Raw genomic sequence first — 27,738 nt, forward strand, 5'->3', positions numbered from 1 at the left:
AAAAAATAATTAGTTATTTTAAGATAGAAAATGTAATAGTGTAATGCGCAACAATTTACAAATTCTCAAAAAAAAAAAAAAACTTTTGTAAAGTCTTAGTCTAGCTTTTGGAACTCAGTATAGCTTCCACTCGGCTTTTTTGAGCCGCAAAAATTGATAATAAATTAATTTATTATGAAATCAAAGTAGTTTAGAGATCTGTCACACGCGCAGTCGTAAACTATTCCTTACCTGCTTGACGTTATGCTTGAACAGTACATATCGTAGGTCGTGTGAACATTGGTAACCTTTCACGTTAATTTGGCGCTGGAAGTAAATAATTTGGTTAAAAGCTTTACTTTAAGTTTTTTTTTCTCAAGTGAACCTACTATAGTATGGTTTGTCACCAATGTTGACACAGTGTTTGTGGCAGTGTCTAGTACAGCAAGCCCTCCATCGTCGGATTGAAAGACAAATTTTTTGCTATTTATCCACATAGAAGGAAGCCGTTGTGGTATTATTTCCTTCTGCAGAAAATCGTCTAGTTTCATTCGCTTGCCAGACCAGTATAGTAATTCATCAACGTAGCTGTAATAGTGGAATTGAAATGTTTGTTTCAATTATTTATTATTCTATAACGTGATCTCCACTCACCCTAAAAGATATATAGCTGTAACAATCCCAGATATAACAAATCCGATTACTAATAGAGAAAATACAATGCTTCTCCAATTATGGCCTTCAGGTGGGAAAAGATCCTAGAAGTGTAACAAAATGCTATTATATAGTAGATCAAATTTAAGACAATTTTGACAATTCACACAAAGCATATTTCTGATAAATGATTATTTTATTACTATGCCGAAATATTTAATGACAAATGAAGCACTAAACATTTTTTGCTAACACTTTTCTACAAAAATATTTTTTTGCGGATGACATTGATTTAAATTTAAGTGTAAGGATGATCAATTCATACACGTAGTCTGATCTAATGATACTCCAAATATTACACAAAATAGGCTAACTTTGAGCTTATTTTATGTATTTTATCTTTTTCGATAAATTTTGAAGGCAAAAACAATTGAACATCTTGAATTTTTCCTGATGCAACTTAGTGGAAGTCAAGCGAGTGGCGTGCCAATTTGGGTGATTATGTGAAATCTGAACTAGAGAACTGTGCGCATCCTCTTACCTGTTCTTCTTTTTGCTTCGGATCCGCCACCTGCAAGGTTTCATCTGGAGGCAACCGCCATGATCCTCCTCCACCCCCGGCCCGATCTGTATGCACATTTGCGTGCATTACAGGATCCCGAGGTACTAAGACTAGCTTGATTGTACGCCGCCACGATTATGTGTTTTAGAAGCCTTATGATTTTCAGATCTTTCTGTTAATGTTATACAACCAAACAGCTGTGAAGTGTACAAAACAATACATGTTAACTATCAAATTGTCAAAACATCCCACATTTCAGTTTGGCACCAAACATTGTATTGACGTATTCCAAGGATTTGCGTTTAAAGAATTCATTTTTTAATCTTTTCACAGTAACGAACACTAGATTTGCAACTTTTTGGTTTTTCTAACCAAATGACCAATTTTAGAGGTGCTGGACGATAATACTCTATGCCCCAGCAAGTTAAGGAAAATTTCATTACAAAAAGTTTCTGGATCGACCAGGAATCGATTACACCATTCTCAGAATGGTCGTTTTTTCTCAAATCACGCCTTTTTCGGTTCCATTTCACCTCCAGTCATCTGGGAACAGTTTTGAGCGACCATTTGCGTCTTCACTCTGCGCGTTGTTATAAATACATATTTGTATGGGATTCTACATGTGAAAACATACTTTTTTTTGCAGTTATGCCTGGTACTATGTAACCGATGCTGACTGACCCGTATTAAGGATTGTGGGGTCCCGGGACCGAAGCGGATGAGGAGGCTCCTCGGAGGTACAAATGCGATGAGCAAATAAGTTTTTCTTTGTTTTTTAACAGTAGTGGAGCAAAATGTGGGGACTCGGGGCCCTGGCCCCCCTTAGATCCGGCCCTGGATGCTGTAAAATTATAGCCTAAGATGCCCTGAAAAATGTTGCCGAAAATCGCAAAGCGATCCAATGCTAGAAAAATATATTTTTGCAATTTCTCATCGTAATAGGCTGTTTTACCTCACGCAAATTTGACAGGAAAAGGCCTACTTTCCCACACCAAATTAGCAGTGCGGTAATGGTTCATTACAGCACTGATTTGCGTTGCGTAATGAACCATTACAGCACTGTTTTCAGTTTTGATTACCTTCTTGATGCTTTCTGAACGCAGTTTTGAAAAAATGTGACAGCTATGATCAGACTTTCTTATACATGGCTATAAACATCAGTGTGCAGTTTGATGAAAGTTTTGTTAAAAAACCATCCTCAAGCGGTAATTCATGAAATTACAAAAAACGTTGTACGCAACTCGGTGCAGAACTCGATTTTTACAGCACTCGTCGTAATTATCCAACTCGGCAAGCCTCGTTGAATAAATGTACGACTCGTGCTGTAAAAATCTTCATTCTGCACCTTGTTGCGTAAACTAATATTAAAGTAATAAAAATAACAACAAAATCACGCTGTTTCAACAAGCAGTGTCTGCGCTAAAACTTTTATCATACGCATCAGATCACTATGTCGTTTTTGACAAAGTTTTTCAGAACATCCTAGGCTATGCTTTTACATTATCGGTTATTTACATGATTACATAAAAGTTTAACCTCGCACTAGAAACTCGCAAAAAGTATGTTTTTGTAAAATCTCATCAAAATTTCCAACTTGTTATATGGGACCTCAAATGTGACCTAAAATTTTTTTGATCTGATGGAATGCGATCAAATTTTCCATTTCTCCATATAACGGATGACCCACTCGAATGGGTAGATCATCCTAACTATCATGTTTTACCTTTTACTGTAGGGTTTTACTATAAGGAACATCTTTATGTTAAAAAGAAAAACGTTTCAATCTTCAATGTTATTTGAAGGGGCTAGAAAAAAAACATCGACTTCGGTAATATTTAACCGAAATCTCAATCGTTAAGTTTTTTTTTACCAAACCTAGTTAGAGTTTGTCAGATAATCGTTAACATTTAATGTAGCGCTCACCCTTCATTAAGACAAGGCAAAGCGCGAAACTTTAAACGTGATTATAACGAAATAGGGTAAAAGCTCCCTTAGTGGAGGTAGTACCAATAGTGGTTGTAGTGCCAATTTAGCACTATTTCCAACAAAAAGCTTGCATATAACATTTTCAATAGATGCATCATAACTAATTAATAACATTAATTCAGTTTTGTGTTCAGGATTTGCCGAAAAACCTATTTTAAACAGTTATTTTCCTTAATTTTTTTGCTCCTTTGCTCCTATAGTGGTGGTAGTGTTCCTATAGTGGTGGGTCCCATAAGAATTCAATGGGATGCGCCACTATAGGAACCAATGTTAAATTTTACCTCCATAATAGGAACCGTGTACCTATAGCTGGTGCAAGTGATTTATTAGCAAAAACTGAAATAAACAATGGTTTTTACATTTTTCCTAGCAAATTTAAGTGAAAAACTACCGATTAACGTTTTCAGACTTTTTATTTTGTGGTATTATCAATTTTATTAAATTATTTTTCGACAAGGAGCTACTAATAGCACCACTATTGGTACATTTACCCTAGTGCTTTTAAAAAGTGCCGTTACGGTGATCTTTGATAATTGTTTGTATTTCAAATTTCGAGGTATTGAGCTGCTTCTGAAAACTAAAAATCAGCATATGGAACACTAAGGTTTATGTGAAGATTATTGCAGTGTTCAGCAAAATTACTCGATTTATGTTGAATATAGTCATACCAGAATATGAACCATTCGTGAACCAACCAACCAACCAAAACTACTGAAAATATGTCATTTTTTGAACTATCTGCAGTTGAAACACCATGCAAAATTGAAAGTATGTTCTCGACACGTTCACAAAAGTTGCATTACAACTTGTGTATTTTAGTGTCCGGAACATTTTGTCTGAATAAAGCCTTAAGAAATTCTTACTAATCCGCAAGATATAATTGTACAACGTCATTTTTCAGTCAGAAACTTGATTTAGAAAATTTTACCAATCCATTGCAAAAGTACCACCGTATGTCTGGGTGTCCGGCCATTTGGCTGAACGCCATTTGTCCGACGCCTTTTGGCCGAATGTAATATGGGTGAATGCGTTGTTGCGCCGAATGCCGAAATTAGGTAGAAATTTCCATCAAGATTCCGCAAGAATCCCTCCAACAAATTTGACGCGATCCTCTGCAGAACTTCCTCTAATGGTTCCTACAGAAACCCCACCAGAATTTTCTCCAATTACCTGAAGCACCCTAGGTATGTTTACTCCAGGGGTTTCTCTAAGGATTTTTTTTTTTCAGAATTTCTCCGATGATTCTTTCAGCAATTTGTCGTCAGATTTGTTTGAAAATTTCTTTGAGGATTCCTTCACAAATTAAAAAAAAAAAACACTACACCGTCTTCAACCAGAGGTTGTACAGACTGAACAATCACTAGCATTAACGTTGAACAATTCGTCATTGAAATCATCGTCATCATCAAATATTTGAAAGCAGTTTTTTCGTTCAAAACAAAAGTTTTTGCTATGAAAATATATTTACTGTACTCAACATGAGGAATAGAATGCAGTGAATATATTTTCATGGTCCTTGTTTTGATTTACAGCGAGAAAACTGCTTTTTATTTTCCGAAAAATGATGACGGATGCTTGAGCCTTAAACAACGGACAACACGGAACACCCACTTTTCGTTTCGCGAAAAGTTTCCTCCGACTGAAGCGGGAATCGAACCCTCACTCCATGACACTAATAATATGCTCAAACGACTGACGCCGCTAACTGCCGGCTACGAAGCCCCAATCCAGAAATTAGAATTAGAATTCTTTCAATGATTTCTTTTAAGAAATGTGTCCAGACATTCATCTCAAAATTTCTCTGAAAATTGTGAAGATTTCACCAGGAATTCTTCCGAAGGATTTCTTCTGGAATTTTCCAGGATATTCTTCCATGAATTCCAACAATTATTAAGAGAATTTCTCTCCAAATTTCTACGAGGATTGCGCCAGGAGTTGTTTCAAAAATGATGATGAACCTGGGCGTTTTAGTGGGATACTTGTAACTAAAAAAATCGGATTAAGTACTGTCCTTTTAATTCCACTAAGAATTTGTATCTTTTGACAGATACGTATATCGACCTGAAGTGTATGGCATTTTTAAACATTCATTCGAATATTTATTCCATGTGCGATACAGCTACGGTAACAAAAGTTTGAAAGTATCTTTGAAATTCGCCAAACACGCAGTTTCGAAAAATATGAATTTTATACAGAAATATGTGTCCAATTAGTTATAAAACATGTAAACTCATCATTCAATAACCCTTGAGTCAGATGATGGTCATTTTCTACAAATTGTTTTAAGGGCGGACGGGACGGTCGGGGAAATATCCGCCATTGCTCTGTTGCTACTAAGATGGTAATCTCAGATTCTACTTCATATTTTGCAACAAAACCTATCACTGTGTATGCTCACTTGCAGTGCATATGCTGATTGTTTTTCAGCATCTTCAGTGCGATAGAACTCGAGATTACCATCTTCAAAATCGCGAGGCAAATTGTTAGAAAGAGAGGCAAGATAGGAAAAATAACACGGCGTCCCGTTTCACCTTAAGTTCAAAGCTTAATTTTTGACATATAAAAATTGCCCACACGTCGATCAATTTCACCCGAAATCACGGTAACTGAATAGTTATTGAGTTGCAAGATGTTAGCAAGCCATAGTTAAGGTGACTTGGTGCATCACAGAATTTTCATAGGAATCATTGACTTTTCAATTTTCAATGATTGTTTGCCTCGCGATTTTGAAGTGATAAAAAACGGGTAATTCTGCAGCCATGCAGCAGAAAAAGTATCATCACACTCACCACGAGTGAGCATATGGGATGATACATTTTCATACAAATATGCGCTTTGGTGACTGAGTTTTATCACTTTGAAATTTCGAGCGAGATTTCAATGATGCTGATGACGCACTACGCGTCCTTAAGTTATTTGTTCATCATAGTAAGCCATGTATCCTTGGAAACTGAAATAAACATTCTAATTTTAGCCTTAATCTGATCCCATCCTCGTCGCCGGCAAAATCAAGGCAGTTTGCCACGCTTCACGAACTATGACACAGGCAGAAAGGGGATACAGCCAAGGAGAGAAAGAGGCACTAGCGCTCATATTTGCCGTTACCAAATTCCATCGGATGCTCTTTGGACGTCAATCTTGACGTCAATTCACCTTGCAGACGGATCATAAGCCATTGATTTCCATTTTTGGATCCAAAAAGGGAATTCCGGTACACACAGCCAACCGGCTACAGCGATGGGCGTTGACTATGCTTCTGTACAATTTCAAAATCGAGTTCAAGTCAACAGAAAGCTTTGGATATGCCGATTTTTTATCAAGACTCATCAATCAACACTCTAGACCAGAAGAGGAATACGTCATTGCAAGTACTCGGATGGAAACCAGCATTAGAAACATTCAAGCTGAATCACTTTCATCGCTTCCAATCACATACGAAATGGTTGTAGCTGAAACCAAGAAGGATAAAACACTGCAGAAGGTTTTGCAACAAATCAACAATGGATGGCCAGCAATCACTTTTCCAGCTGAAGTCAAGTCATTTCGAGCACGTCAAGAATCGTTATACAGTTCAGGCGATTGCATCATGTTATCGGACAGAGTGGTCATTCCAGACACCCTTCGCAGTTCGCACTGCAGTTTTGAAACAAATACACGCTGGTCATCCTGGTATGGAAAGAATGAAAGGGATTGCCCGCAGCTACGTCTTCTGGCCGAACATTGATGTGGATATCGAAGATTACGTCCGTAGATGTCCCGTTGTGCAGCAGTGGCCAAATCTCCAGGGAAAACAACGCTTTCGTCGTGGCCAATTCCAATGCAGCCCTGGTCTCGCATCCATATGGACTACGCTGGTCCATTCAAGGGAAAATATTTTCTGGTTATCGTTGACGCCCTCACAAAATGGTCAGAAATATACTGTACAAATTCCATGACAGCATCTGTGACCGTCAGTAAACTTCGAGAAACCACTGCACGATTTGGATTACCTGATGTATTTGTCACCGATAATGGCACGCAGTTCGATTCAAGTTTGTTTGGGGCGTTTTGTGAAAAGAATGGCATCGAACATATCAAGATTCCTCCGTTTCACCCTCAATCGAATGGTCAGGCAGAGCGATTCGTCGATACATTGAAGAGAGCATTGAGAAAAATGGATGGAGACGGATTAGAAGAAGCACTACAAACATTCTTGTTCACATACAGATACACTCCAAATAAATCGGTTCAAGGTATGAAATCGCCAGCCGAGGCTATGCTTGGAAGGAAACTCAAGATGAACTTGGACCAATATCAACCGACAACAAAACGAGCAATTCAACCGAGTGCACGGAGCCAAAGAAAGAACGTTTACCGATGGCGAAGAAGTGTATGCAGAAATTTACATCCGCAACAAGCGACACTGGGCTTTAGGAAAGATCATCGAAAGGAAAGGTAGTGTGACGTACAATGTGTTTTTGGACGATGAAAGAAGAAGAGGATTGATTAGGTCGCATGCTAACCAACTACGACCTAGGTATGATGGCAACCCAGTTAATACGGACGAAAACCAGGAGTCTTTACCAGTCCTCATGCTGCTTGAAGAATTTGGTATTCATGAAAAAGCAGTCGAAACCGTACAACTGGATCCAGAGCCTGAACAACCAATTGCAATTTCTGATGTTCAAGTTAGCCAATTCGAAGAACCAGTGGTAGATGTCCCCGAAAGGTTAGTCAACAATCCAGTTGAATTAGAGGAGTATCGCAATACAACAGCAGCTTCACCTTCGCCAGCATTAACAAATGTTGTGGATAGCCCTGGACCGTCAACTGTTGTCAAGGAAACCCGCACACGAAGATTTCCTGCATTCTTCAAAGACTACAGTTTCTTTTAAGGAGGGAGATGTTAGCAAGCCATAGTTAAGTTATTTGTTCATCATAGTAAGCCATGTATCCTTGGAGACTGAAATAAACATTCTAATTTTCGCCTTAATCTGATCCAGACGTATATAACACAAAATGATGATTTTTACAGCACGAGTCGTACATTTATCCAACGAGGGTTGCCAAGTTGGAGAATTATGACGAATGCTGTAAAAATAGAGTTTCGCAACGAGTTGCATACAACATTTTTTGCGATGACTAAAACTTTTCACTGGAATATGATGATTACCATCAGCATCATCGTGTTTCCCATTGGCTCAACCACGTGTTCCATCATGCTAGTCAAGAAATTTAAATCAAGCAAGCCGTGCTATAACCGTCACAATTTTCGGGTTACGTACAAAAGGCTAAATCACATAAGGCTGAATGATCAAAAGGCTGAAACACATAAGGCTGAATGATCAAAAGCCTGAAAGCATCAAAAGGCTGAAATATATTAAAAGGCTGAAAGATATCAACATGTTGAAAAGTTTTGAAAGTCGTAGAGAATCGAATGAAATGACATTTTGGACATTTATGGCTAATCTATTGGTCTTTGATAAACATTTGACTCGACTTGAAAATGATCATAGGAAACAAAAGAATCTTTGCTCGAAAGTACATTTGATCAAACGGTCATTTGGTCAAAACCCATTTTACGGAAGAGGAAGTATATGACATTCAATCGATTTGACTATTCATCGAATGGACATCTGGTCACGTGAGCTAACTCTAACTGATGAAAAGACATTCAAGTGGAACATAATCTTATGGATTTCGGTATCATAATGTCTATGTTATTGTACTTTCTTCAGTATCATATCGGCCAATACCCCGCTAATACTAAACCATTTTAGCTCAAATTGACAAAGCATTTCGCCAACAATTTATTTCCATTCATTTGAAGTATTATGTGTGTCAACTCGGAAACTAGGTTGAATGAGTCTTAGATGTAAACAATTGTTCGGGTAATTCGGATAATAAGCGGTAGTTGAGGCAAAAACTATTGTACCTAACTGTTGCTCAAAAATGTTTGAACTTTGTTCAGTTCTAAATTTATAACGCGTGCGAGCTCTAAATTGAACACTAGCGAAATCCGCGAACCTGAAATGGCCATACCTCCACCATGTTTCCACAGATTTCAAACATTTTGAGCTCATTAGATTCAGAAATTCTTCTGCTATTGGAACCATATCTGAGCGTACCAGTCCGGTAAACATGGGTTTTGGAAAATCCGGATTCACAATCATATGATTTAATTCTAATACAATACAGTAATGGAGTTATTGGCATGAATTATCGAAAATCATAAAATTGCCTAAACCAATAGAGTCTGATCGTCGATCCATCAGTTGGCCATACCTGATTAAGTTTCTCAAGGAACTCCGGGTGACTAAACAGGTTTATTAGCATCACATATCGACAGAAACTATTTCAATTTGTATTGAAGTTCATACTCGGCACACTACGATCAAATATATTTGAACATGCAAATTGAACGCGGCATGAACTGGAAAGGACTGAACCCATAGCATGCTGACTAACATGTTACCCTGGTATCTGTGATACTAAAATAGTCATATTTGCGCCATTTCACCCTTCAATTTTGGCAATCTTTTGGGCTAATTCAATCTCCTTTTATTGAAGAGTGTACCAGTCCGACCATTGTGTGTTTCGAAAAATCTAAATTCCTGGAGCTGTATTTCAATATGGTCCACTGCACGAATTTGTGCTGGCCTGCTTACTCCCACACGAAATTTGACGTTTGAGCGGTGTCGGCACCGCTCAAACGTCAAATTTCCTGTGGGAGAAAGCAGGCCAGCACGAATTCGTGCAGTGGACCATCCGAGACCACAATGTCGTACCAAAGGATCTATGATGCATTTTCCTGTGACATAACATTCTTCTTCTTCTTCTTTATGGCTCTACGTCCCCACTGGGACTTGGCCTGCCACGCTGCCACGTGTTCTTTGAGCACTTCCACTGTTATTAAATGAAGGGCTTTCTTTGCCTGCCATTGCATGAATTTGTATATTGTGAGGCAAGTACAATGATACACTATGCCCAGGGAGTCGAGAAAATTTTCTCGACCGGAACGGGAATCGAACCCGCCGTCTCCGGATTGGCGATCCATAGCCTTAACCACTCGGCTAACTGGAGACCCAAGACATAACATAATAACGTCCAAACATGTAGATGCGGCACGTGGTTCTATTCCTAGGAAAGAGACACATATGATTTAATGATGAAGATAAGCGCATGTGAACTCAGAGTCGAATGGGAACCGAGCGGGCGCACTTAAGCAGCAAAAGCTCTGACAGGCAAATTCAATGCTTTGTCGACCAAAAAATTTAAAGTGTTCAGTTCATGTTTGGCTCACGTTCTGTTCGAATACAATACTGCTTGAAAGAATAGCCTGTTTTATAAGAAGGAGAAACATCTGGTAAAAAGTAAGCAGCTTCAACACCTGAATTTAAATGATAGTTCTTCCAACATTTTAAAAGAAGGAAAACCTTCGATAAAAAAAGATGCAGCTATAACATTCAAACACAGTAAGAACAGCCTATGTTCAAAAGAAGGGGAAATCTCCGATGAATCGTTTTTGAGGAATATGCGCACGCAGAAGCTCGCTGCATTTTACACATTGGTAAGAATGCCAACACTGAATTTATGCAAATACCTCAAAGGAACAACCTATTTTTGAAAGAAGGAAAAATCACTCACGGGAGAGTTATTAGTATGTAGATATTATCATCAAACGCTTGGTCGTTATACTGTACTATTTGCGGCCACAATACTTACTCTTCCATCAGAGATTTTTCCCGCTTTTTTAGATAGGCTGTTCTTTCGAGGTAAATGCATGGATCATAATTTAACCATTCAACTAGGCTGTCTAGTAAACCTCCTTTGCATTAAAATCATTATAACCCATTCGTCTTAGTGGCATTTGAGGCCTGATATCCTTCGGCATAATGACACAGCACCAACGGGAACGACATTTCGGCAAATGCCACTCCGGGGAATAGTATTCCGGAAAATATAATACCTTGTGTAATACCATCTTTTAAATCATTAAACCCTCAGCTCAGATTCTATAGAGTTCGTTATTATGCATATTTCAAGTTTTGGTATTTGCCATGTTTTCAGCCTTTTGTTATTTCAGGCTTTTGTAATTTCAGCCTTTTGTTACATATCCATAGTTTCAGCCTTTTGTATTCAGCCTTATGTGCATTCAGCCTTTTGAAATTCAGCCTTATGTTACCATCCCCAATTTTCCAAGCTCTTTCCACGGAGACAGAGGTTGTCAATTAAACAATTGCATTATGATTCATAATGCAACCCAAATGAGTTGCATTATGAACCATAATGCAATTGTTTGATTCAGTAACGAAAAGTAGGCCGTAGTGATACTGAAACGGCAAATGTAATAGTTATTTATACAACGAGTTGCAAAATGATGATTTTTACAGCACGAGTCGTACATTTATCCAACGAGGCTTGCCGAGTTGGATAAACACGAAGAGTGCTGTAAAAATCGAGTTTTGCAACGAGTTGCATACAACATTTTTTGCAATGACCAAAATTATTTACTATGTAGAATATGATCATTTCCGTCAGTATCATCATGTTTCGCGGTAGTTCAATGAGACCTACCACGTGCTCCTACATACTACACACTAAGTTTTTTTCGCCGAATCTCGGCAAACCGTTTGCCGAGATTGGCACCGCCGAGTGCTCGGCAAACATCTCAGCAAAAAATCGATTTGCCGGGAACTCGGCAATCATAGAAATGACAGCTATTAATTATTTGCCGAGATTCTCAGCAAATATATTAGCTGAATCTCGGCAAAATAATTTCCAGAAGAAATGGATTTGCTGAATCTCGGCAATTTGATTTGTTTTTGTTTCTCAATGGAGAATAATTGTTATTCATAAAATTAAGATTATGAACCCGCATGAAAAATCTGTATAAAAGCTTTATTATTGCACATTCTCCAAAGTTTTCATAGAATTCTAATGAAAAATAAATAATTTATTGCTGGAAGTGCTAATTTTTTGTTTCGCTCCAATTCAGAAAAATACATTCAACCAGGATTGAACAGCTCCCCAGATGCGACCAGCTTCTCGAAGAACACCATCAATCGGTGTATTTGCTATTCTGTAATAGATTTAAAATGAAATAATAGCAATAATCACTTACAGAAAGAACTTACATTCACTTTTCTATCGTTCGGAACAGCACCTTCGTTGTCTCGTATCACTGCTTTGTTTTGGTATATTTATTTTCTGGCAGAGACAGGTGGCTGCAAAACTGACAGTTCTTTTGCCGAAACTCAGCAATAGATGAGAAGATTGCTGAATTTTCGGTAATCTCGTTTGCTGATTTCAGTAAAATCAGTGTTTACCGATGAGATCAGCAAAAAATGCTGTCAGTTTTTTCAGATATCAAAGAATTTGCTGATATTTCGGTAAAACATTTTGGACAATTTCGGCAAAAACGTGTTGTTTGCTGAACTATCAGCAAAATCTGGAGTTGCCGTTTGAAATCAACATTTTTTTCTGCCGAGCTCAAGAATCTTTTTTAAGTGTGTAGACCAGAAGTTTGGATCAAGCAAGCTGTGCTATAACCAACTATAACCGTCACAGTTTTGCAAGCTCTTACCGTGGATACGGTGGCAACCAAGGGGGAAACATAGATTGTTGATCAAACAATTTCATTATGGTTCATAATGCAACCGAAATGAGTTGCATTATGAACCATAATGCAACTGTTTGATATAGTGCGAAAAAGTAGGCTGTTTTGGTGCCAAAACTGCAAGAGTAAAATAAGAATTTATAGTGCAGAGTTGCAAACATGTAATTTAATTGATGCATACCAATTGCTTGATAAATGAGAGTCCAAAAAAATATGTAATGGACAAAACATGCCTTGATAATTAAATGACAACAAAACAATACATACATAAAAACATGTTTTGTGATTGCGTATTTATTAACTCGCTATTCTTCTTCGCTCAGTATCAAACAGAGTTACGAAATGCGAGATCATCAATGCATAATTATGTTCCGAGAATGTCCATAACTATAATAAGCTCAGAAGTTTCGTCTAATCACAACTATTGATAATATTCTCGAATTTCAAGACATTGCAAAAGTTCTCAAAAATTTTTCAAATCTTAATCTTATTTCTGTAATTTGCTCAGCCTTATTATAGAAAAAACTATATTATTATATTATTATTTAGTATTTAGTTTTGGCTACATTCTGTCTTGGGGAAAGTTTCTTCATATTTTTTTTTGGACAATCTTCTGCATATCGTCAAATGAGGGTAGTCCAAATAATTTTGAAGGCCACACCCGAGCAGAGGAGAATATCAAAATAATAACATTGGAGTCACAAAATCTGTTTTTATATCTTAGTTTGTTATTATTAACTTATTGAGGTATTACCGTTCCGTAACATGTTTTGTTGGACAATCTTATTTTGTTATGATCGTGCTATTGGTATATTTTCTATAAATTACATTTCAATAACATGTTTTGTGGTAGCATAAGTTCAGTTATTATTGTGTTATTGTGACTGTACTTGCGAGGAACTGATGCGAAAATATTATGTTCTCATCAGTTTCCCTTCCTCTTCTTTTTGACATTAGTGGAAGGTGGGGTAATATGCACCCCTTAAACAAACGTGACCCTATAGCTAAGATTAAGATGTTTTATGGGTGTCTTGCGTTTTGAAAGTTAGTTCACTTATTTTACAAAGAGACGGCAACCTTTGGTCCGCGTGATATCAATTTTACCAAATCAAACTAACAATTTAAAAAAGTGTTACGTTTTGGGTGCTGAAAAACTGTTGGGGGAAAAACGCACCTTCAGGTGGGGCAATACGACCTCTGGTATTTTCCGCAATAATGCACATATAATAGGTTGACAAACAGTCAAAATTTGAGAATTCTTGATGCATTCTATGAAAAGTTACAGCATTTTGAACTTTTTTGTGAGAGAAAAAAAGTTGCCTATCCCAAACATTTTGGCCTTAACAGCAACGCCATACTGCAAAGTCCCATTGTAATGTTAAATGATCACAATCAAGTTTTCCATATATTTTCATCAAATCGATGTAATCGTACATAGGAATCGTGATTACATTGATTATTTAGTACATACATCGGAATGAGTTACATCGGGCGGGTTGCATTTATATTTTGCTGTGTACTAGACTTTAAATATCTTGCGTTGCAGTCAACCACTTATTCAATCTTTATGCATAAATAAAATAAATAGAAAACTCATGCAACTTTCATTTTTATGTATTGAATGGCGAGGATTAGAACAGAATACTTAGAGGGTGAAGTCTAGTGCTTTTAGCCTATATATGTTTCGTAACGTTCGGAAGTCGAGATACTGGTTTGGCATATGTAGGGCAATCTGTAAATTTTAGTAAAATTAAAAAAAAAATTGTGGACCATTAATTACGTAGAATGAGTTTTATGAAAGGAGCAACTTTGCCCTCGGTTTCAAATCATCAGTCTTATATGGAAAGTAGGGAAAAGTTACGCTCCACTGTAGTTTTTCCTTCACGTTTTCAAACCAAGGGCATGAATAGTGTTATTTTCTATCTCATAAATCCCAGCAACAAAATATAATAGTTCAAGTAAATTCATATGCTGCCGAACTGTTTTGGACTTATACATTTTCTAGGCAATAAGGTTGGAACAAATGTTGATTATCTCTTATGCCGAGAAATCACCATCAGGACGATTAAAAGTATCAGCATATTATTATTATATTTTTCAAAAGGTTGAACAACTCTAGCCGGTTGCAATTATGACGCAACTTTCTTGCGTGCACCAGATTACTATTAATAGAGTGTGCGAGTAAATCAAATTACGTTGACCTAAAGGTTAAAGTATCGTTTTTTTTTAAAGAGATGATCACAACAAATCATGATTTCCTGCACTAATAAGGATGTGTTCAGAAAGCACTCTATTCGCCGAAATTCGAAACACCCTATTATCACTTTATAACACAAAAAACAATGCTGTCACTATACTCACAATACTCTCACAGTGGAAAATATTACAAAAACCAACGCTGGGGCTCTCAAAGTTCCAGACTGCTAGCGCAACGACATTCATAGTAAAACTGACGACTGTTTGCCGCTTGTTCGGTGCAACTTATGCACCTGCAGTGCTATATTTGGACAGATATGACAAGAGCACGAATATGCAGTGCTTCATTCTCCTTCGGTTGTTGCAAAAGACATTTTTCCAACCACTTAAGCATTGGTAAATTTTCACCCGAGGAAAACGATTTCCCCCGGTACAATTGGGTGCCGCACGTTCTATATGTTTGTATGGCTCGCACGTTGGAATTAAAACTGCAGAAGACGTAGCCGCCAGGATTTATGACTGTAAAGTTGCGAATCGATACAGCAAGATTGCGGTATTTTGCCATAACAAGCATGGAATGCTCTAAGCTTGTCTCGCTTTTGATGGTAGTGAAGTAAAATAACTAGTGTTCGCACGTATTGTTATGTGTGTCTTATCTCACTTTTATTAAGTTTTAAATTTGTGAGCTTTTTTTTGCAAAAAAAGATCTATGAAATAATATGAACATAGGATTCTCGTTTATTTCCAAATTGTCTTTGTGGAAACGCATGGTAGGTCAAAGTTTGCTATCTACGTACAATACGGTTTGAACTACCTTCGTGCGTATTGCAGATGAACGGAACAATTAAGGTGAAACCTCAAGAAATCCTTTTGCAAACTTGAATACAAACTTTAGAGGCACAAATCTGACGAACGAAGCATCAAACCAAGCCACACTTATTTATCCTGGCTTTGCTCACTTGCAAAAAGAGGCAGCTTTTCCAAATCGAGCGTACCGTATGCGTGATAATGTTTGCACCATCGTACAAATAAGGTACCCATATCACCTGTACACACACTGTCTTGGTTTTTAATGCATACACGTAAGCTCTAACTCATATCACAGTAGGCTGCGGGTAAAAAAAAATTCGATTTCTTAAGTTTAAAATTTGCACCATGAAGGAGTAGCAGCGGTAGTCGGGACTTGTCCACGCGCAAATGTTAAAAAAGACATTTCAGGAGTGTTCAGGAGAACCGTTAAAAAGTCTTAGACCGAAAAAAAAGCAAGGGCAACTATTCCCGAAGGTGTCCACTGGTCGTCCAAGGTTAACATGGATTAAGAAAGCTATCGCTGCCACCAAAAATAAGATTTGGATGAATTATATGCGCTCAATGAGAAAAATGGCGAAGAAACGCGAAATCAGCGACTTAACGGCATGGCATATCGAAAAGGAAAATTACGGTGGCCTTTATGATCCTTCGACCATAGAAAAACAACTTACATTATTACCAATGGCATCCAGGAGCTACGAGTAGCGCCATATAAGAAAGTCTTGAATTTGCCCGAACGCAACCTCCGTTTTTTTCGATTTCCGAAAAACTATCGATCCGTACCAAATTCCAGAATCAATAGCTATTATAACTTTTGTTTGTGTGTCAATGTCCACACCATGAGGCAATGTCAAAATAAAAAAAATTAATTCAAAAATTGTTAATCTTGACTTTGACACTACCACGGACACTTTTTGACATTTGCGCGTGGACAAATCGCGAGCTAGGTTGCCACTTAGTCATTATGCAAGTGTTAAACTAAGAAAATCAACACTTTTTATTCACAGCCTGCTATGATATGAGTTATAGCTTAAATGCCTGCAAATAAACCAATACATTGTCTTCACAAGTAAAACTGGAATTTTATTTAACGATGGTACAAACATTATCACGCATACGGTATTTGTTTACGAATTTTTAAGATTGGTGCTCTTGAAAACGTGGCTAGGGGTTCAAGTCGGCCATTGTGGCAGCCATATTTGTATTCTCTGAAGTTTCTCCTTAATGTATCTCAATAGGAGAATCAAACGTTATTTTGTTTTACTTAATGATGATAATCTCCTATTTGAACCGCTACAAAGTGTGTAGGGAAACGATGAATATTACTTGCCTAGCGTGCCATAATGTCAAAACAACTAGGTATGACTTATCGATTAACATTTTTTTATTTTTTTTACCATGATTTTGGGTAAAATTGATCGACATGTGGTTAATTTTAAATTGCCAAAAATATCGCTTTAAGATGAGGAAAATGACCATCATTTGGCTCAAGGGTTATTGAATACCTATAGCTCGCTGCGCACCACGTCTTCTTGTACCGGTCGGATGACTCTCGAGAACCATTTTAGTCGGGTTGCTATCTGACATCCTGATGACGTGACCCGCCCACCGTAGCCTTCCGATTTTCGCGGTGTGGACGATAACTGTTATTCTCAGAAGCTGATGCAGTTCGTGATTCATTCGCCTTCTACGATTCCCGCCTTCCATCTGCACTCCACCGTAGATGGTACGCAGCTCCTTCCGTTCGAAAACTCCAAGGAAGTCCATGCTTCGTGCCCATAGAGGACTACCGCTCTAATCAGAGTTTTGTAGATAGTCAACTTCGTGTGACGACGAACTTTATTCGATCGTAGAGTTCTCCGGAGTCCAAAGTAAGCTCGATTTCCTGCCATAATGCCCCTCTTAATTTCTCTGCGGCTGTCGTTGTCGGCGGTAATTAGTGAGCCCGGATGTACGTTTCCCCCATCGTCTCAAATTTGCGAGCTACAATATCAATACAATCAGCGATACCAAGCAGCTGAACGGACTTGTGAAAATCGTTCCACTAGTGTTTATCTCCGCTCTCTTTATTACACCCTCTAAAGCAATGTTGAACAGCAAGCACGAAAGACCATCAGCTTGCCGTAACCCTCTGCGAGATTCGAAGAAACATTACTCGAACCATCGTCGCCTTGAACAATCGTATTAGTTCATCCGGGAATCCGTATTCGTGCATAATCTGCCATCTGCAGCGCGTACACCCATGAATCCATCCTGATATTACCCCACGAACTCTCTTGCAATCGGTGATAGACGGCGGCATAAAATTTTAGAGTTTACCATGTAGGCAGCGCTCAGTATTGTGATCACGCGATAGCTCCCACAATCCAACTTGTCGTCCTTTTTGTAGATGGGGCACATGATACCTTCCATCCACTCCTCCGGTAATACTTCCTTCTCCCAAATTTTGGTAATGACCCAGTGAAATGCTCTCACCAGTGCTTTTCTACTCGCTTGGTAGTTGATCTGCTCCAGCGGCTATGTTATTTTTCAACCGGCCAACCTCCTCCTCAATCTCTTGGAGGTTGGGGGCTAGAAATCTCTCGTCCTGCGCACGTACTCAAGGATGGAAATCTAGTGATCATGATCAGATTTCGAATGTGTCGCGGTCGAACGGCATCGCGCGATCATAGCAACAACGATAACATTTTGTCGTCAAGCATCATAACAAACTTCGGTCCGAGAAGAATGATTCGCTCGGCATGTGCGGGCGCGATGCGATCGTTATCATGAAGTCGAAATGATAAATTAGTGATTTCATTCACTTTTTTAACATTCTTGGTGATTTAACTTCCACATATGCTTATGAACGTATCATTTCGAATCATGAATGCGACTTACGGGTGCATAATTGGCAAACAATGTGATGAATAAAATTTATCATGACCTGTAACATGATCCGATAACGGGTCATCACGCGATAAAGCGTGCATCAGATGCTTTAATTGTTCTGTGATACGAGCACGGTGTGAGGCGTCGGCATCATGCTACTGCAAGAACAAGGCTATCTTGGATTATTCGTATCCTGTATCATTTATCGCTTGAAGTGATTTTCTGCCATCCTTGCGTACTCCAAGATCTGTTAACACACTACCTTCGGTGCTTGCATCGTCGCCATTGAGTTGCTCATCGTAATGCTGCCGCCACTTCTCGGCACCCTCACGCTCGCTAGTGAGAATATTCCCCCCAACAAACATTTTTGCTGTACAAGACTGGAACAAAACACTCTCAAGCAAACTTTAGCTTGAGAAACTATTATTCAGCTACCGTGCCATGCCCTAATACGGTGACCTTAAGGATGCTCTTCACTTCAAAGAGCCCTGTAAAAATCAATAATCCATGTTTCTTGATTTTTCAAACGCTATATTATTGCTTATTGTGTGTATTATGTATAATATATATGATTAATGCATTGTTAAAATCAAAATTGTAAAACATAGCATTGTTCCTAATACCGTGTATGTGACCCGCATACATTGGTGGTCCTTTGAATCATCACTTTATCAATCATACTAAGTTCATACTCAAAAGAACCTGTGCGTCAAACGTTGCCTAGAGGTTTGTGCAATTGATTCATAAAGTAAAAAGTATCAATAATATTTTAGGTTTGCATGTTTTAGCCGAAACACGGTATTTGGAACACAAAAGGATCCATGCCCTAATACCGTGTATTGGTACTTTGCACTCACATTCTGTAAATATTTTTAATCGCTTGTTTTTGTGAATATGTGTCAAATTTATCACGCCTAACTCGAGAATGTTTAATATGCTAATGATTGAACTAGTTACTCAGTTAAAAAAAATAATACACTTAGTAAAATATTTCAGTTTTTTGTCAAACACACGGTATTAGGAGGCACACGGTATTAGGGCATGGCACGGTAGTAATGTTTCTTGGGCCGTGATTGTCTCGGCACATCGCTTCACGATCTCGTTATTCTTGCTGGCGCTTCTTCCTCCCGAAGACTGAGTTCTGCCTGTTCCGCGCCTGTTCTCGCCCATGCTGCATTCTCCTCGTTTTTCAACTGTTCACATTTGCCATCGTACCAGTCGTTTCTGTGTTTCGGAGTCGCGGAGCCTAGTGCTGCAGTCGAGGTTCTACCTATGGCGGATCGGATGTCCCTCCAGCCATCTTCAAGTGTAGCTGCGCCAAGCTGCTCTTCCGTTGGTAGGGCCACTGCTAGCTGCTGTGCGTAGTCTTGAGCCACTTCTACGTTACGCAGCTGCTCGATGTTGAGCCGCGGCATTCGGCTTCGACGCGGCGTGGTGATAACTGTCGAAAGTTTTGAGCGCATGCATACAGCGACTAAGTAGTGGTCCGAATCTATATTCGCACTGCGGTATGTGCGAACATTGGTTATATCCGAGAAGAATTTACCGTCGATTAGAACGTCCCGGTCAACCATTTCACAAACTGCGTTAAAGGTCGTTATCAAAATTTAAAGATTAATGTCGACTATTCTTTACGGATTATTACGTTATATATATTCAAACAACTTCATCGATCGATAAGCTGAAATTCATGCAATTGGTAGGTATTTTAGATATTTCGTTGGCCGTATGAAGCCACCTACACTCCCGGATGCGTGATTTCCGTCGTCAAGAAAATCTCACTCCTGCGTCGGGGGAACCTTGTGAGATGTTTTACTTGCTAAAATTGTGGTTTTTCAATAATGCTGCAATTCATCAATGCTAGAGACATTTTTAACAATTCGGTTGTGCCTGCTGAAGGCTAGACTGAAGACTAATTATTTGTTGGAAACATATTTGAATACCTTTGGTCACCCATAATTATTGTAATGGCGTGTGACTCAGTAAGTAAATATCAATATATAATGTCTAAGTTTTTAAAAATGTAAGTTCAATTCCCAATTTAGGAAATGATTGCAAAAAAACATAAACATGAACAGGAAGGGTGGGGGTGGCGGTGAGGTGGCTGTTATTTTTAGTTTTTTGGATGACTATAACGTGTCGATAAAGCAGAACCCACTATTTTTATATCGATGTATTGTCAAAAATCTTTATCAATCGATAACGAAGTGACTTTGTTTTTATTTAAATTTCTTTAAGAAACGATGACGATCGCTATCGATTTTCGATATGAACCTCTTTAAAGATCGTTATAAAGAAATGTAAAGATTTTTAAAGAAATGGTTGACCGGGGTGGTCTAATTGGTTTTCTGTTTTGGTCGAGTGATCTCCAGATGGCTTTGTGGATATCTTTGCGGGGGAAGAAGATGCTTCGGACTACCATACCACGGGAGGCTGCAAAGTTTATCATTCGATACGCGTGCAAATTGTTTCGCCCGATTTCCGGTCTGTACATTTCCTCCCTTCCTACCTGCGCGTTCATGTCACCGACAACGATTTTCACGTCACGCGGCGAGCAACCATCGTATGTTTGCTCTAGCTGCGTGTAGAACGCTTCTTTCTCGTCATCAGGTCTCCCTTTCCCTTCGTGTGTGCAGTGGACGTTGATGATGCTGTAGTTGAAGAAACGGCCTTTAACTCTTAACATGCACATCCTTGCGTTGATCGGCTGCCACCCGATCACACGTTGTCGCATCTTGCCCAACACTATAAATCCTGTTCCCAGTTCATTGGTGGTGCCACAGCTTTGGTAGAAGGTAGGTGCTCGATGCCCGCTTTTCCACCAGTAAAACAAAGTTCCTGAAACACCACGATGTCGAAGTTGCGAGGATGTAGTTCGTCGTAGATTATCCTTTCACATCCTGCGAAACCAAGTGACTTGCAATTCCATGTTCCAAGTTTCCAATCGTAGTCCTTATTTCGTCGCGAGGGTCTTTGCCGATTGTATCGAGTCGTATTTTCTCCTATGTTGCGAATGCAATGGGGATTTTTACGGGTGGCTTATTGGGCCTACGCCAACACTCCTGTCTCGCCGGAGGGCCATCGTGCCAGTTCTGTTTAACATCCCAACCAACACTGGGACGACCACACTGATGGGGCTTCCACCTTGGATCTAGCTAGGCGTGGTGCAACGTTTCTTACTCAGCCGCTGGATGCCAGAACAGACGCTGTTTGAGCCGCACCTACTTGGTGAACAGGTCGTCTCTTAGCTGGCGGTCTTTGTCATCGCTTGACCCGTGGAAGCATGAGGTAGGAACTTGTGAGGCCCAGAGGACGTTCTCCTTATGGACTCACCGTTTTGCAGCCCACACAAAGCTGCACATGAAGTATAGCAAATTAACCCCAATACCCGCACGCTATGTCCAAAGGAAGGTATTATGAAAAATGAATGTACCTTAAAGTTTATTCGCTTGAACCGTATTTTTGCCTTTCTCGTACACCAAAGTGTACTGAAAGGCTATATGTTCACTCAAAAAACGAATTTTCGATAGAAGGCTCGTAGGGTCAAGTCACATATACCAATCAACTCAGCTCGACGAATTGAGATGATGTCTGTATGTGTGTCTGTGTGTGTATGTATGTATGTATTAGAGCTGTTCACTTTGAAACTTTTTTTCTCCGATTCTCCGTGACACATCAAATTATCAATCCACATGTAAAACCAAGTCTTCAGTCCAAAATTGAGCCAAATTGATGAAGATTTAAAGGTGTATCAAATCGATTTTGTGTTTTTTTAGCCGTTTTCACAGAAATTTACTCAGAAATTCACAAAATTGCTCCGAAAAGATGCCGGAGATACCGTTAAGATATAGTTAGAACAATACTCTACAACTTTGCAGAAGACACTACGGTGTTTAAGTTGCGTATTTCGAAGTTATTCAACAATTTTAGTTAAAAAAATCGCCAAAAAACACGATATTTCTACGATTTTACATATAAAAGTCATGTAATTTTACATTGTCATACGTGACTAAATTAATTAGCGATTACTCCTTTGTGTAACGAACATTTCGTCCATACATCGTTTCTGTGTAGGAATTCGTTTTCATTGACTAATTATCAAAAGTATGTCACGTTGATACTAAAAATCGCACAGAGTTACCAGCACGAATTAAAACAAAGTTACCCATGATTAAGACGTCATGCCATCGTATTCTAATGTCTTTTGATTTAAGTATCAGAAATGGTGCAGATGATAAGGCTCGAGCTTACGGATCAGAAGGTCCCAGGTTCAAGCTCAAATACATGATAATTTTTTTTTTTCTTTGTAGCAGTTAGGATGATGAATCTGCCATGCCTTACACGCAATTTTCCAAAGAATAATGATCGGGACCTGCCAATTAAGCCCATTCCAGGACTAGCTAGATATTTAGTTTATACTTGTTGACAATATATCGTGTCAACGATATCAGCTGGGCGAAATATTGAGCATCTGTTTGATAATGATCAATTTAGCTAAAACAATTCAATACGATGATGGAACTGCTTCTGGATGCAACATTTTACAGACAACTGTGGGTGGAGCTTACTTGTTATCTATCTACCCACAAATCAGCACAAATACACGATGAAGGGAAACTTCATTCTTACTATGCACTCTACGGTTCCGAAACAATGCTATGATCTTGGCTATGATGCCAAATTGCAATGAGATGCAGAGCGTAGTCTCATTAACTTATAGCAGGGTCGAGTCGCAAAAAAATGCTATTCCAGGACTCGAACCTTGAATCTTCGAATCCACAATCTCATGCTCAACCAACTGCACTAAATTTAAAGTGATGCAGATGAGACAAAGAAGTGTAATGACGCTTAAATCATGGGTAACTTTGTTTTATTTTATGCTGGCAACTCTGTACAATTTTTAGTATCAACGTGACAAACTTTTGATAATTAGTCAATGAAAACGAATTCCTACACTAAAATGATGTATGGACGAAATGTTCGAAACACATAGGAGCAATAGCTCATAAAATTAGTCACCTAAAACAATGTAAAAATACATGACTTTTACATGAAAAATCGGAAAAATATTGTATTTTTTGGTGATTTTTTAACGAAAATTGTTGAATAACTTTGAAATACGCAATTTAAACACCGTAGTGTCTTCGGCAAAGTTGTAGAGTATTGTTCTAACTATATTTTAACTGTATTTTCGGTACCTTTTTGGTGCAATTTTCTGGATATTGAAGTACATTTTCGTGAAAATGCTCGAAAAAACACAAAATCGATTTGATACACCTCTAAACTTTTATCAATTTGGCCCAATTTTGGACTGAAGCCTTGTTTTTGCATGTGGATTGATAATTTGATGTGAGACGGGTAGGTCAAGAAAAGTGAACAGGTCTAGTATGTATGTATGTCTGTGTACAAAAAAGGTCACTCACTTTTAAGGCACTTCCCATTGGCCGCTTTTTCGGATTATAGCTCGAATCGAACCGGAATTTTACCGCATTGTTTCCTATTGAAAATGGTTCGAATCGGTTCAGCCGTTCCGGAGTTATGTCCATTTAGGTGTTCCGGACCGGTACCCTTGGGAGGGGCCAGACATGAAAATGCAACAAACCCATGCATGCGGCACATCAAACAGCAGCATTTCCGATAACCTAATGAAAGGTTAGCAGGAAAACAGTATCAGACCATATCTGAAACGGTAATGTTCCGGAACCGGTTCCGGGGGTCCCGACGGAAGTGGCCAGATATAAAAGAGAACCAAACCCATGCATGCGACACATCAAACAACGGCATTTCCGATAACCTGATGAAAGGTTAGCAGGAAAACAGTATCAGACCATATATGAACCGGTAGTGTTCCAGAACCGGTTGCGGGAGTCCCGCCGGAAGTTGCCAAATATAAATGAGAACCAAACCCATGCATGCGACACATCAAACAGCGGCATTTCCGATACCCTGATGAACGGTTAGCAAGAAAACAATATCAGACCATATATGAACCGGTTGTGTTCCGGAACCGGTTCCGGGAGTCCCGCCGGAAGTGGCCAGATATAAAAGTGAACCAAACCCACGCATGCGACATATCAAATCACGGCTTTTCCAATACCCTGATGGCCGGTTATTAAGGAAGTAGGCTCAGACCACATTGGAGACTGCCAGTTGTATTGCGGAACCAGTTTCGGGTGTCTCGTCGGAAATCGCCTTATATAAAAGTGAACCAAACCCATGCATACGACACACCAGAGCGCGGCTTTTTTGATAACCTAATGAAAGGTTAGAAAGAAACTAGTCTCCGACCATATCTGAACCGGTAGTGTTCCAGAACCGGTTCCGGATGTCCCACCGGAAGTGTCCAAATATAATAGTGAACCAAACCCATGCATGCGACACATCAAACAGCAGCTTTTTCGGTAACCTGAAGAACGGTTAGCAAAAAAGTAGTCGCAGACCAAACTTGGGACAACAGGTCCTGTCCGGGAACCGATTTTGGGTGTCTCGTCATTAGTGGTAAAATATAAAAGTGAACCGAATCTATGCATGCGACACACCAAATCGCGGCTTTTTCAATAACCTAATTGACAGTTTGTCAGCAAAAAGTCTCAGACGCACATTTGGGAGAACCGGTAGTGTTGATGAACAGGTAACGAGTGCCCCACCGAAAATGGTAAAATATAGAAGTAAACCAAAATCATGCATGAGACCATCCATTAACCCTCAAAGCCCCAGGACAAACTTCTTTTTTTTAATCGTCTGATACTTAGGATCTGGTCTGATACTTCCCTCTGGACATAGCGTGTTCTGCTTGTTGGTTCTATGTGCTATTTTAATATTTCTTGTCAATCTCGAAGTAGCAACTATGAATAGTAGGTCACCTACCCGAGCAAAGTCTTAGAACAAAATGATAGCAAATCGAAAACACGATTTGTAATCAGCAGCAAATTGATGTTGATATCATATTTTGAAATCAAAAAACCCCAAAGATGAAGAGAACAAAACGGACGAGAATAGGTAATTTCCCCTATTACTTCTTCTAGCACACATTTTAAAAATATTCGTTATTAACTGAACCTAATTTTATTGTTCAAAATGATTAGAAAATAATCAACTTCCGCCATATAGACCATGCTGAAAAGTCCTTTAATATCGGTTATCAAACCTGATGCAATAATATTATTTTGAATAAAGTGAATCTACAAACTCGTATAATAAAGAATATTAAAACAATTTGTATTAACTACACTATGTACCCCAAAACGAGCAGATTTAGAATAGACCATGTTTTCCATACATGTACGCAAGACTATCCTTGATATTTATTTCAATTTATTCGATGAAAAATTTGACACTATGTCCTTCGTGAATATGACCGTGGCAGTTCTGGCTCTTACACATAAGTACACATCTCAATGGCGTTGTATAACTTCAATCGGTTCATTTTCAAGTTTCAATCAATCCAAACGCCTAATATTCGGGAGTATCTCTTTTCTCTCACCATTTTCATACCTCCAACATGTGAGCTGTGGCTTTGGCTTTGCCTGGTATGCTTGATTTTCAGCCTAGATCTCTGCTAATAATTCATCCGCATATATATCTTAAGCATCCAGGAAACGTCCCGGGCCAGCTTTTCCCCTTGCTAGAACACTTCTTCTCCAGTCTATATCCTTCTTCAATGGCGTACACTTTTCATATTTGATGCATAAACCGAAATCTGGGGTGGTCTCTTGGAAAGAGAAAATTTGCACATTTTAATTACCGATTTCATTGGAGCGCCGCACACCTTCAACACTGACACCTATTTCAGACTGACAAATTTGATTATTTTTCACTACATCCACTTTTCCGAGTCCACCGATTTTTTTGTTTCATATTGTTATCGATGGCTGAAGTCACCTCATATTCGAAGTTGTTTTTAGCACACTCGCACCCATGTGATTTATTTTTGGTGTTACATTACTTATTTCCACAAGCATTAAAGTGCACACTATATCGATATCGAACTCGCGAACACCTGCAACTTCTGACAAGTTTATGACGAGGACATCAATGTTAAGAACTTAGACGCATTGGAAAACTTCCTGCTTTTGCATCTAGCAAAAGCATTCATTCTTAAATTAAAACCCGTTTAAATAAAAAGGTGAAAACATCAGAGCATCGGTATTCCGGATCAACAAACAGCAAAATAGAATGTCACTCGTCTCATAATTTGAAACATAACTATTTTCACACAAGCCAAACGTGTGAAAAATACTCAAGCAAACATTAATGCAGAGCATGCGCATAAAATCCTTTGACGCCAGGAAATTTGGTTCATTTTGGCGATTAAAACTGCAATATTATACACGGAAATCTTAATTTTAGTCACACAACCATAAGTTTTAGCTGATGTGCTATAAAATTATTACAATATTGTAATTTATATAAAAATACTTAATCTTCCACCACACATGGTAAAAGTTTCTGATCACTCTTCCGTGCATATCTCAAAAAATAATAAAAAAATAATTGGCAAAGAAATATTATGAGTAAACCTAATTTTGTCCGGTAGTTTTTAATATTTCTTCATATATCTTACAATCATAATCCAATTTTCTGCCTAAATTTTCCTAAACGTACTGGGCACCATTTTGGCTCAGCCTCAGTGCTCAAAGCTTAGGAATCCAAACTTCATAATTGTCAAAATTACACATTCCACGTAGGGTATGTGTGCCATCAATAATCTCACCCTCCCATATTCATCCTATTCGAAAACAAGCGATTACGGCACCGATTAATTACGTTCTTTTGGTTTCATGTGTGCTCATTTTTAACAAAAAAATACAAAAATAAGAAACGAAACAAACAGCGCTCAAATCCTTTGTTTTTAGTAGAATGAAAATGGGAGCCAAATGCTTAATAAGGGGGAATTAATACCCTACTTCTACGCCAAAATGTGAAAATTCGATTGTTTGCCCCAAGCTTTCCAGCATATAAAAAAGGGCAGATTCATTATCAGGAAAACCATTTGTTTTACTTAAAATTTGACTGGGTGCGGTAGGAAAAAATGCGAAAACTTCAAGACGCTATCACACGGTAAACTTTTGATATGTATGAC

At 38.6% G+C, this 27,738-nt stretch overlaps 1 protein-coding gene across 3 annotated transcripts in view; it reads right to left on the reverse strand.

The window, feature by feature from the left end:
* LOC109408223 (dipeptidyl peptidase 4) overlaps window positions 1-26,878 on the reverse strand; it is a 70,623-nt gene extending 43,745 nt beyond the window's left edge. Inside the window, exons 1-5 of one of the 3 annotated variants that reach the window (XR_009997776.1) lie at window positions 26,401-26,878; window positions 1,175-1,392; window positions 634-737; window positions 369-567; window positions 232-306 (exon numbers count right to left, since the gene is read on the reverse strand). Coding sequence is in view for 2 of the 3 variants with exons in the window: in XM_062852012.1 (XP_062707996.1) it covers window positions 232-306; window positions 369-567; window positions 634-737; window positions 1,175-1,282 (486 nt within the window). In the remaining variant the exon portion in view is untranslated. Of the gene's footprint in view, window positions 1-231; window positions 307-368; window positions 568-633; window positions 738-1,174; window positions 1,393-15,140; window positions 15,267-26,400 lie in introns of those variants that run through there. The other 2 variants (XM_062852012.1, XM_062852013.1) reach the window with 2 other exon arrangements.
* Between the last annotated feature and the right edge of the window lie 860 nt (window positions 26,879-27,738).

The sequence above is a fragment of the Aedes albopictus genome, chromosome 2 (genome assembly GCF_035046485.1).
Source record: "Aedes albopictus strain Foshan chromosome 2, AalbF5, whole genome shotgun sequence".
NCBI lineage: Eukaryota > Metazoa > Arthropoda > Insecta > Diptera > Culicidae > Aedes > Aedes albopictus.